Source organism: Salmo trutta, unplaced genomic scaffold (genome assembly GCF_901001165.1).
Source record: "Salmo trutta unplaced genomic scaffold, fSalTru1.1, whole genome shotgun sequence".
Taxonomy (NCBI): domain Eukaryota; kingdom Metazoa; phylum Chordata; class Actinopteri; order Salmoniformes; family Salmonidae; genus Salmo; species Salmo trutta.
The window spans coordinates 281,964-294,856 of record NW_021822340.1 but is presented as its reverse complement, the minus strand read 5'-3'; the positions used below and the strand labels follow the sequence as shown (position 1 = coordinate 294,856).

The 12,893-nt window shown below is 45.9% G+C and overlaps 1 protein-coding gene across 2 annotated transcripts in view; it reads left to right on the top strand.

The window, feature by feature from the left end:
• cand1 (cullin-associated and neddylation-dissociated 1) overlaps positions 1 to 12,210 on the top strand; it is a 55,066-nt gene extending 42,856 nt beyond the window's left edge. For both annotated transcript variants that reach the window (XM_029743583.1, XM_029743582.1), the window contains exons 15-23: positions 312 to 467; positions 852 to 947; positions 4,382 to 4,602; positions 4,740 to 4,915; positions 5,145 to 5,240; positions 7,207 to 7,376; positions 7,747 to 7,911; positions 8,449 to 8,556; positions 11,104 to 12,210. In XM_029743583.1, coding sequence (XP_029599443.1) covers positions 312 to 467; positions 852 to 947; positions 4,382 to 4,602; positions 4,740 to 4,915; positions 5,145 to 5,240; positions 7,207 to 7,376; positions 7,747 to 7,911; positions 8,449 to 8,556; positions 11,104 to 11,328 — 1,413 coding nt within the window. In that variant the 3' untranslated portion in view covers positions 11,329 to 12,210. The remainder of the gene's footprint in view (positions 1 to 311; positions 468 to 851; positions 948 to 4,381; positions 4,603 to 4,739; positions 4,916 to 5,144; positions 5,241 to 7,206; positions 7,377 to 7,746; positions 7,912 to 8,448; positions 8,557 to 11,103) is intronic.
• Positions 12,211 to 12,893: the final 683 nt, after the last annotated feature.

Here is a 12,893-nt window from a genome sequence, read left to right as displayed (position 1 = left end):
AGGGCCTACTTTGTCCCTAATAGATGATCAGGGAGTTAGGTCCTACTTTGTCCCTAATAGATGATCAGGGAGTTAGGGCCTACTTTGTCCCTAATAGATGATCAGGGAGTTGGGGCCTACTTTGTCCCTAATAGATGATCAGGGAGTTAGGGCCTACGTTGTCCCTAATAGAAGATGTTCTATAGATGTTCTAAGATGTTCAACTTCATATCTAGAAGTGTCACTGCTCAATGTTAATTTATTAAACACCCCTCTCTGACCAAGCAGTATTGTAGCACTCAGTAAATTGTATTCTGTTCTTCTATAATCAGGCTCTGGTGGGTACAGGGACATCCTCTCTGGGTTACATGGACCTGCTCCGTATGCTGACCGGTCCAGTCTACGCCCAGAGTGCTGCTCTGACACACAAACAGTCCTACTACTCTATCGCTAAATGTGTGGCCGCCCTGACCCGCGCCTGTCCTGATGTGGGTTCACTGTTCTACTGACCTTTAGACATACTTCCTGTGTTATGTTTGTATTCATGTTCTCCTGGAGGACTTTAAGATCTCCTTCCTGTGTTCTGTTCTCCTGGAGGACTTTTAGATCTCCTTCCTGTGTTCTGTTCTCCTGGGGGACTTTCAGACCTCCTTCCCATGTTCTGTTCTCCTGGAGGACTTTTATTGTCTATTTTGTTTTGGTGTTTTTTTCAATCTCAGATTTTTGGTTTGATTATTTCCTCTTTTTTTTGTTTCTTTGTTTGTTCATTATCTTAACAGAATGTTTTATAATGTGATCACTAGGGGTGGGGTGCCCTAAAGGCTTTTGCCATATTTAATGCATTTTAAATAAAGTTTGATTTGTATTTGTAGGAGGGTCCTGCCGTGGTCGGCCAGTTCATCCAGGATGTGAAGAACTCTCGGTCGACAGACTCCATCAGGCTGCTGGCCCTGCTGTCACTGGGAGAGGTGGGTCACACTTTTAAATACAACTATTCAAATAAACAGAAGGTGTGTGTGCATGTCCAAGTCATTTTATAGTTGTGGGCCTCCCGAATGGCGCAGTGGTCTAAGGCTGTGTGTGTGTCACTAGAGATTCTGGTTAGAGTCCAGGCTCTGTCGCAGCCGGCCGCAACCGGGAGACCCATGGAGCGGAGCACAATTGGCCCAGCGTCGTCTGGGTTAGAGGAGGGTTTGGCCGGCAGGGATGTCCTTGTCCCATCGCGCACTAGCGACTCCTGTGGCGGGCCGGGTGCAGTGCACGCTGACACGGTCGCCAGGTGTACGGTGTTTCCTCCGACACATTGGTGCAGCTGGCTTCCGGGTTAAGTAGGCATTGTGTGAAGAAGCAGTGCGGCTTGGCAGGGTTGTGTTTCAGAGGATGCACGGCTCTCGACCTTCACTTCTCCCGAGTCCGTACGGGAGTTGCAGCGATGAGACAAGACTGTAACTACCAATCCATACCATGAAATTGGGGAGAAAAAGGGGTACAAAAATTGTAGTTTTATTGCTGCTGGTAGTGGTTTTACTGGTAATGGGACTAACAGTGGTTTTGCTGGTAGTGGGACTAACAGTGGTTTTGCTGGTAGTGGGACTAACAGTGGTTTTGCTGGTAGTGGGACTAACAGTGGTTTTGCTGGTAGTGGGACTAATAGGGGTTTTGCTGGTAGTGGGACTAATAGGGGTTTTGCTGGTAGTGGGACTAATAGTGGTTTTACTGGTATTGGGACTAATAGGGGTTTTGCTGGTAGTGGGACTAATAGGGGTTTTGCTGGTAGTGGGACTAATAGGGGTTTTGCTGGTAGTGGGACTAATAGGGGTTTTGCTGGTAGTGGGACTAATAGGGGTTTTGCTGGTAGTGGGACTAATAGGGGTTTTGCTGGTAGTGGGACTAATAGGGGTTTTGCTGGTAGTTGGCTAGTATCAGATGTAGTAGGCTAGTATCAGATGTAGTGGGCTAGTATCAGATGTAGTGGGCTAGTATCAGATGTAGTGGGCTAGTATCAGATGTAGTGGGCTAGTATCAGATGTAGTGGGCTAGTGTCAGATGCCGTGGGCTAGTGTCAGATGCCGTGGGCTAGTGTCAGATGTAGTGGGCTAGTGTCAGATGTAGTAGATGTAGTGTCGGGTATCAGATGTAGTGACTAGTATCAGATGTAGTAGATGTAGTGGCCAGTATCAGATGTAGTGGGCTAGTATCAGATGTAGTGGGCTAGTATCAGATGTAGTAGATGTAGTGGCTAGTATCAGATGTAGTGGGCTAGTATCAGATGTCGTGGGCTAGTATCAGATGTCGTGGGCTAGTATCAGATGTCGTGGGCTAGTATCAGATGTCGTGGGCTAGTATCAGATGTCGTAGATGTAGTGTCGGGTATCAGATGTAGTGACTAGTATCAGATGTAGTGGCTAGTATCAGATGTCGTGGGCTAGTATCAGATGTCGTGGGCTAGTATCAGATGTCGTGGGCTAGTATCAGATGTCGTGGGCTAGTATCAGATGTCGTAGATGTAGTGTCGGGTATCAGATGTAGTGACTAGTATCAGATGTAGTAGATGTAGTGGCTAGTATCAGATGTAGTGGCTAGTATCAGATGTAGTGGGCTAGTATCAGATGTCGTGGGCTAGTATCAGATGTCGTGGGCTAGTATCAGATGTCGTGGGCTAGTATCAGATGTCGTGGGCAGGTATCAGATGCCGTGGGCTGGTATCAGATGCCGTGGGCTAGTATCAGATGCCGTGGGCTAGTATCAGATGCCGTGGGCTAGTATCAGATGCCGTGGGCTAGTATCAGATGCCGTGGGCTAGTATCAGATGCCGTGGGCTAGTATCAGATGCCGTGGGCTAGTATCAGATGTCGTGGGCTAGTATCAGATGTAGTAGATGTAGTGGGCTAGTATCAGATGTCGTGGGCTAGTATCAGATGTCGTGGGCTAGTATCAGATGTCGTGGGCTAGCATCAGATGTCGTGGGCTAGCATCAGATGTAGTGGGCTAGCATCAGATGTAGTGGGCTAGCATCAGATGTAGTGGGCTAGCATCAGATGTAGTGGGCTAGCATCAGATGTAGTGGGCTAGTATCAGATGTAGTAGGCTAGTATCAGATGTAGTGGGCTAGTATCAGATGTCGTGGGCTAGTATCAGATGTATCAGATGTAGTAGGCTAGAATCAGATGTATCAGATGTAGTGGGCTAGTATCAGATGTAGTGGGCTAGTATCAGATGTAGTGGGCTAGTATCAGATGTAGTGGGCTAGTATCAGATGTAGTGGGCTAGTATCAGATGTAGTGGGCTAGTATCAGATGTAGTAGGCTAGTATCAGATGTAGTGGGCTAGTATCAGATGTAGTAGATGTAGTGGCTAGTATCAGATGTAGTGGCTAGTATCAGATGTAGTGGCTAGTATCAGATGTAGTGGCTAGTATCAGATGTAGGCTAGTATCAGATGTCGTAGGCTAGTATCAGATGTAGTAGATGTAGTGGCTAGTAGCAGATGTCGTGGGCTAGTATCAGATGTCGTGGGCTAGCATCAGATGTCGTGGGCTAGCATCAGATGTCGTGGGCTAGCATCAGATGTCGTGGGCTAGCATCAGATGTCGTGGGCTAGCATCAGATGTCGTGGGCTAGCATCAGATGTCGTGGGCTAGCATCAGATGTCGTGGGCTAGTATCAGATGTGGTGGGCTAGTATCAGATGTGGTGGGCTAGTATCAGATGTGGTGGGCTAGTATCAGATGTAGTGGGCTAGTATCAGATGTCGTGGGCTAGTATCAGATGTATCAGATGTAGTGGGCTAGAATCAGATGTAGTGGGCTAGTATCAGATGTAGTGGGCTAGTATCAGATGTAGTGGGCTAGTATCAGATGTAGTGGGCTAGTATCAGATGTATCAGATGTAGTGGGCTAGTATCAGATGTAGTGGGCTAGTATCAGATGTATCAGATGTAGTGGGCTAGTATCAGATGTATCAGATGTAGTGGGCTAGTATCAGATGTATCAGATGTAGTAGGCTAGTATCAGATGTAGTAGGCTAGTATCAGGATTATCAGATGTAGTGGGCTAGTATCAGATGTATCAGATGTAGTGGGCTAGTATCAGATGTATCATATGTAGTGGGCTAGTATCAGATGTAGTGGGCTAGTATCAGATGTAGTGGGCTAGTATCAGATGTAGTGGGCTAGTATCAGATGTAGTGGGCTAGTATCAGATGTAGTGCGCTAGTATCAGATGTAGTAGGCTAGTATCAGATGTAGTAGGCTAGTATCAGATGTAGTAGACTAGTATCAGATGTAGTGGGCTAGTATCAGATGTAGTAGATGTAGTGGCTAGTATCAGATGTAGTGGGCTAGTATCCAATGTAGTGGGCTAGTATCAGTAGTGAGGGAATCATTAATATCTGTCTCTGTGGTAGGTGGGACACCACGTAGACCTGAGCGGCCAACCAGAGCTCAAGACGGTCATCCTGGACGCCTTCTCTTCCTCCTCTGAAGAGGTCAAGTCTGCCGCATCGTACGCCCTAGGATCCATCGCCGTGGGCAACCTGCCGGAATACCTGCCCTTCGTTCTGGGGGAGATCTCAGGCCAGCCCAAGAGGCAGTATCTGCTGCTACACTCGCTCAAAGAGATCATCAGGTAGGATCGTCCAGCAGTTAGAGAGGTGGAACCCGAAAGGTTGCTTGTTCAAGTCCCGGGTCGGGTGACTGAACTGGCTAATTGCAGGTTGCTGTTTTCACCTTGTAACCAAATTGTATCTGTTCTGTTCTCTCCAGCTCGGCGTCTGTGACGGGTCTGAAACCTTACGTAGAGGGCGTATGGACCCTGCTGTTGAAGCACTGTGAGTGTGCAGAGGAGGGCACCAGGAACGTGGTAGCAGAATGTCTGGGGAAACTCACCCTCATAGACCCAGAAACCTTGCTGCCCAGGCTTAAAGGATACTTGCTCTCAGGTGGGGAACAGGAACACCCTGCAGGTTTTGATCGGCAAGACTTGATTTAAATAAAATAAATACAGTTGGTTCATTGTGCATGATATGAATCATTCATGTAAAGAAATATGACCTGGGTATTAATTTACTCTGCTATTGCAGGTATGTGATGTGAAATATGACCTGGGTATTAATTTTACTCTGCTATTGCAGGTATGTGATGTGAAATATGAATGTTTTCTGTCTCCAGGATCATCTTACGCCAGAAGCTCAGTGGTGACAGCAGTGAAGTTCACCATCTCAGACCACCCACAGACAATAGACCCTCTCCTGAAAAACTGCATAGGTGTTTTATCTATACAATTTAATCTATCTACTGCTAACCTATCCTCTTTGTGACTAATGCTATGGTATCTATCGGTATTTATATCTGAATGTTTCTACTGAGACAGGCAGACTGGTATGGTTTCTAATGACAAACTGACCCTAGCCCCCGGCACAGACTATTACAGCATAAATACAGTGCATTCAGAAAGTTTTCAGACCCCTTGACTTTTTCCACATTTTGTTACGTTACAGACTTATTCTAAAATTGATTCAATTGTAGTTTTTTCCCCCTCATCAATCTACACACAACACCCCATAATGACAAAGCAAAAACAGGTTTTTAGGCATTTTTACAAATGTATACAAAATAAAAACCGGAAATATCACATTTCCATAAGTATTCAGGCCCTTTACTCAGTACTTTGTTGAAGCACCTTTGGCAGCAATTATAGCCTCGAGTCTTCTTGGGTATGACGCTACAAGCTTGGCACACCTGTATTTGGGGAGTTTCTCCCATTCTTCTCTGCAGATCCTCTCAAGCTCTGTCAGGTTGGATGGGGAGCGTCGCTGCACAGCTATTTTCAGGTCTCCAGAGATGTTTCGATCGGGTTCAAGTCCGGGCTCTGGCTGGGCCAATCAAGGACATTCAGACACTTGTCCCGAAGCCACTCCTGCGTTGTCTTGGCTGTGTGGTTAGGGTCATTGTCCTGTTGGAAGGTGAACCTTCGCCCCAGTTTGAGGTCCTGAGTACTCTGAAGCAGGTTTTCATCAAGGATCTCTTTACTTTGCTCCATTCATCTTTGCCTCAATCCTGACTAGTCTCCCAGGCCCTACCGCTGAAAAATCATCCCCACAGCATGATGCTGCCAACACCATGCTTCACCCTAGGGATCGTGCCAGGTTTCTTCCAGATGTGACGCTTGACATTCAGGCCAAAGAGTTCAATCTTGGTTTCATCAGACCAGAGAATCTTGTTTCTCATGGTCTGAGAGACCTTTAGGGGCCTTTTGGCAAACTCCAAGCAGCCTGTCATGTGCCTTTTACTAAGGAGTGGTTTCCGTCTGGCCACTCTACCATAAAGGCCTGATTGGTGGAGTGCTGCAGAGATGGTTGTCCTTCTGGAAGGTTCTCCCATCTCCACAGAGGAACTCTGGAGTTCTGTCAGAGTGACCATCGTGTTCTTGATCACCTCCCTGACCAAGACCCTTCTTCCCCTGATTGTTCAGTTTGTCCGGGCGGCCAGCTCTAGGAAGAGTCTTGGTGGTTCCAAACTTCTTCCATTTAAGAATGATGGAGAATGCTGCAGAAATAGTACCCTTTCCCAGATCTGTGCCTCGACACTCAAGTCTCGGAGCTTTACGGACAATTCCTTCGACCTCATGGCTTGGTTTTTGCTCTATCAAATGTTGGACCTTATAAAGACAGGCGTGTGCCTTTCGAAATATTGTCCAATCAATTGAATTGACCACAGGTGAACTCCAATCAAGTTGTAGAAACATCTCAAGGATGATCAATGGAAACAGGATGCACCTGAGCTCAATTTTGAGTCTTATAGTAAAGGGTCTGAATACTTATGTAAATAAGGTGTTTCTGTTTTTTTATTTGTAATAAATTAGCTAAAATTTGTAAACCTGTTTTCGCTTTGTCATTATGGGGTATTGTGATGTCATTATGGGGTATTGTGATGTCATTATGGGGTATTGTGATGTCATTATGGGGTAGTGTGTATAGATTGATAAGGGAAAACATTTATTTAATCCATTTTAGAATAAGGCTGTAACGTAACAAAATGTGGAAAAAGGGAAGGGGTCTGAATGCTTTCATTATTCACTGTACTGGAGACTGAGACTGTTTTTACTGAGACAGACTAGAGATGTGTATATGTCTATTGACTAGAGGAGCTTTTCATTTGACTTGTCATATATTGATGTTAATTGTATATGTGAAAGGTTGATGATGATGATGACTGTTGTTCTGTATTCCAGGTGACTTCTTGAAGACGTTGGAGGACCCGGACCTGAACGTGCGGCGGGTTGCCCTGGTAACCTTCAACTCAGCAGCCCATAATAAGCCCTCTCTCATCAGAGACTTACTGGATACGGTCCTGCCACACCTCTACAACGAGACCAAAGTCCGTAAGGAACTCATCAGAGAGGTACAGGATAAACCCAGCTGATTTCCCTCTCCTTTTCTCCTTGTGTTCACACGTTCTGTCATTCTTCATCTACTCTTCCCTTGTTTTCGGTTATCCCTAGTTTAACAGGGCTTTCATTGGTGCTTCACCTCCTTTTTCCTTCTTCCTACCTTCCTTCCTACCTTCCTTCCTTCCTACCTTGGTCTGTTATCCTTCTTTCATTCTTCATTCACTCACATCTTCCTTTTTTTTTAAGGTTTTAAGTTTTATTGACAAAGGATTTACTTGCAATTGTTGTCCTCTGTAGTCGTTCTACCTCCATTTTTAGTTGAGTTACTTTAGATAAGAGGGTCGTCTAAATGACGTCAGGGTTTTTGTCTTCTCCCCCCAGGTTGAGATGGGACCCTTTAAACACACAGTGGATGATGGTCTGGACATCAGGAAGGCAGCGTTTGAGTGCATGTACACACTCCTGGACAGCTGTCTAGACAGACTAGACATCTTTGAGTTCCTCAACCACGTAGAAGACGGACTCAAGGATCATTATGACATCAAGGTATTCTGAACAGCTTCCTGACAGGACTCCGTTACAGGACCATTGTTGTCCTACTCATGAATATGAACAATAGCCTGCCTGGAGAGAGAGACAGGTAGTCTGTATGAAGATCAGACAACAGGAGAGAGAGAGGTAGTCTGTATGAAGATCAGACAACAGGAGAGAGAGAGGTAGTCTGTATGAAGATCAGACAACAGGAGAGAGAGAGGTAGTCTGTATGAAGATCAGACAACAGGAGAGAGAGACAGGTAGTCTGTATGAAGATCAGACAACAGGAGAGAGAGACAGGTAGTCTGTATGAAGATCAGACAACAAGAGAGAGAGAGAGAGAGAGAGAGAGAGAGAGAGGTAGTCTGTATGAAGATCAGACAACAGGAGAGAGAGAGGTAGTCTGTATGAAGATCAGACAACAGGAGAAAGGGAGGTAGTCTGTATGATTTAAAGGCCAGACTGCATAATGCATCATAGGGCCTGTATTGAGGAGGAGTGTTGGTTTATGGAGCTGGAGGATAATGGGGATGTTATTTATCTGATCAGATGCTGACGTTCCTGATGCTGGCTAGACTCTCCACTCTGTGTCCCAGTGCTGTGCTACAGAGGCTGGACAGGCTGGTTGAGCCGCTACGTGCCACCTGCACCACCAAGGTGAGGCCAGACACACTGTCCCTGCTATAGTACCATTCACACTGTCCCTGCTATAGTACCATTCACACTGTCCCTGGTATAGGACCATTCACACTGTCCCTGGTATAGGACCATTCACACTGTCCCTGGTATAGGACCATTCACACTGTCCCTGGTATAGTACCATTCACACTGTCCCTGGTATAGTACCATTCACACTGTCCCTGGTATAGTACCATTCACACTGTCCCTGGTATAGGACCATTCACACTGTCCCTGGTATAGGACCATTCACACTGTCCCTGGTATAGAACCATTCACACTGTCCCTGGTATAGGACCATTCACACTGTCCCTGGTATAGAACCATTCACACTGTCCCTGGTATAGGACCATTCACACTGTCCCTGCTATAGGACCATTCACACTGTCCCTGGTATAGGACCATTCACACTGTCCCTGGTATAGGACCATTCACACTGTCCCTGGTATAGGACCATTCACACTGTCCCTGGTATAGGACCATTCACACTGTCCCTGCTATAGGACCATTCACAGAGACCAGACACACTGTCCCTGGTATAGGACCATTCACACTGTCCCTGGTATAGGACCATTCACACTGTCCCTGGTATAGGACCATTCACACTGTCCCTGGTATAGGACCATTCACACTGTCCCTGGTATAGGACCATTCACACTGTCCCTGGTATAGGACCATTCACACTGTCCCTGCTATAGTACCATTCACACTGTCCCTGGTATAGGACCATTCACACTGTCCCTGGTATAGTACCATTCACAGAGACCAGACACACTGTCCCTGGTATAGGACCATTCACACTGTCCCTGGTATAGTACCATTCACAGAGACCAGACACACTGTCCCTGGTATAGTACCATTCACACTGTCCCTGGTATAGGACCATTCACACTGTCCCTGGTATAGGACCATTCACACTGTCCCTGGTATAGGACCATTCACACTGTCCCTGGTATAGGACCATTCACAGAGACCAGACACACTGTCCCTGGTATAGGACCATTCACACTGTCCCTGGTATAGTACCATTCACAGAGACCAGACACACTGTCCCTGGTATAGGACCATTCACACTGTCCCTGGTATAGGACCATTCACACTGTCCCTGGTATAGTACCATTCACAGAGACCAGACACACTGTCCCTGGTATAGGACCATTCACACTGTCCCTGGTATAGGACCATTCACACTGTCCCTGGTATAGGACCATTCACACTGTCCCTGGTATAGGACCATTCACACTGTCCCTGGTATAGGACCATTCACACTGTCCCTGGTATAGGACCATTCACACTGTCCCTGGTATAGGACCATTCACACTGTCCCTGCTATAGGACCATTCACACTGTCCCTGGTATAGGACCATTCACACTGTCCCTGGTATAGGACCATTCACACTGTCCCTGGTATAGTACCATTCACACTGTCCCTGGTATAGTACCATTCACAGAGACCAGACACAACACTGTCCCTGGTATAGGACCATTCACACTGTCCCTGGTATAGTACCATTCACACTGTCCCTGGTATAGGACCATTCACACTGTCCCTGGTATAGTACCATTCACAGAGACCAGACACAACACTGTCCCTGGTATAGGACCATTCACACTGTCCCTGGTATAGGACCATTCACACTGTCCCTGGTATAGGACCATTCACACTGTCCCTGGTATATTACCATTCACACTGTCCCTGGTATATTACCATTCACACTGTCCCTGGTATAGGACCATTCACACTGTCCCTGGTATAGGACCATTCACACTGTCCCTGGTATAGGACCATTCACACTGTCCCTGGTATAGGACCATTCACACTGTCCCTGGTATAGGACCATTCACACTGTCCCTGGTATAGGACCATTCACACTGTCCCTGCTATAGGACCATTCACACTGTCCCTGCTATAGGACCATTCACACTGTCCCTGCTATAGGACCATTCACACTGTCCCTGGTATAGGACCATTCACACTGTCCCTGGTATAGGACCATTCACACTGTCCCTGGTATAGGACCATTCACACTGTCCCTGGTATATTACCATTCACACTGTCCCTGGTATAGGACCATTCACACTGTCCCTGGTATAGGACCATTCACACTGTCCCTGGTATAGGACCATTCACACTGTCCCTGCTATAGGACCATTCACACTGTCCCTGGTATAGGACCATTCACACTGTCCCTGGTATAGGACCATTCACACTGTCCCTGGTATAGGACCATTCACAGAGACCAGACAGAATAGGTCAATATACTGTTTCCAGACATCCCATGCAGATGGCTTTATCAATATTTAATTTTGTCTGAAGTTAATTTGCCATGGAAATGTACCTCTGACTGTCAATAGCCTCCTTTTGTTTTCACTGGGTGGCGTCTCTCTCCATCAACCACATACAGTATGTCAACCTCTCTCTCTCTCTCTCTCTCTCTCTCTCTCTCTCTCTCTCTCTCTCTCTCTCTTTCTCTTTCTCTCTCTTTCTTTCTTTCCCCCCCCCCCCCCCCCCCCCCCCCTCCCCAGGTGAAGGCCAACTCAGTGAAGCAGGAGTTTGAGAAGCAGGATGAGTTGAAGCGTTCAGCCATGCGGGCGGTGGTCGCCCTCCTCACCATCCCCGAGGCAGAGAAGAGTCCCCTGATGAGTGAGTTCCAGTCCCAGATCTCCTCCAACCCCGAGCTGGCTGCCATCTTTGAAAGCATCCAGAGGGACTCGTCCTCCGCTAACATGGAGTCCATGGACACCAGCTAAACTATGACTCTCCCACAATTCCCCTCTTCTTCCTTTCATTCCCAAAACAACATGATGCCGCAACAACAAAAAATACCTGGGGGGACCCTTTAACAATCGTTCCATGATGCATTGCACTGAATCAGCAACAGTTATAGGAGAAAAGAAAAATAATTGAACTTTAAAACAAAAAAAAATGTTAAATGTAAAAAAAAATACAAGTAAAAGGAAGGTTTGCTTTTAAGCTCATCACATTTCTCATTTAATTTTTTCTAAAGAAAACACACAAAATAAATCCCTTTTTGGTTTGTTCCATCGTTCCTTTTCTTCGGTTGGGTTTTGTAATAATTCCTGAATTCGACAGGTACCTCCATGCAGATTTTGGATGCTGCTTCAGAGTGACTGTTTTTGCTGAGATGATGACATATGAACTGACTTAAATGGAAACGGACTGACTGCCTACAGCTTAACTCTACGAACGATGGGATATATATATATATATATATATACACACTGCTCCTAACATACAAGACAGGAGACTTGACTAACATGGGATCTACAGGGGTTAAATCAATAAAATGATAGCATATTGAGTTTTATGGTTTCTGGACCATCACTTGTTTGAGTTTTTGTTACCATGTTTCTTACCAGATCAGATTGGGTTGAATTGAATGGGGGGAGGGTTTATTTTTTGTTTTTGTAAGAATTGAATGTCCATCTCTGTTATTATCGTTTTTTTGTTTGTCTTGTCGGCTGTTGGTTAGAACAAAGCTTTGGGGGGATGGGATTCACGCAATCAGAAGAGGTGATGTTTAAAACTGTTCATAAATCTTCTATTAAAGAGGTGTGAGAGACATGTTCAGGACAGGGTGTTCTGTTGAATAAGTGGATAAATATTTACAATATTTTTGCCCTAATTTTAATTTGTACATGTCTCTTGCATCGACTAGTGGTAGTGTGCAGACGGTATTTGACCTTTGACTCCATTAGCATGTTGACAACCCAATAAGGGAAGGAACGTGTCTTCTACAAGGCAGCACGTACCTTGGTGAAAGCCCAGCATTCGGAACAGGCATCTGTATATGGACAGAAGTACATTTTGGGAATAAAAGAGTGAACTGATTTCTTTTTTAGCCTCAGATCCAGGATCATCAAATTGTGTTTGTCACATGCCCCTAATACAACGGTGTAGACCTTACAGTGAAATGCTTACTTACAGGCCTCGTGTTATGTATTCCTTGGTATAGTCTCTACCCTCAGCTGATGTAGAGAGGTTATGAGTAAACACAAAGTTAAAACAGCCAATAGGGGGGTGTACCTGGACCTGATGTTACTGCTCCCTTCCTTATCCTGTCAGGCTGAGTCACAAATGGCTTCCTATTCCCTATATAGTGCACTGCTTTTGAGGGGGGAGAAACGTTAACCTTTTCAGGACACTCTCTTATCTGTTTCAACAAAATGACCATCAGTCTGATGTCCCCCACTGAGAGACAGTCATTCCATCAGTCTGATGTCCCCACTGAGAGGCAGTCCTTCCATCAGTCTGATGTCCCCCACTGAGAGGCAGTCCTTCCATCAGTCTGATG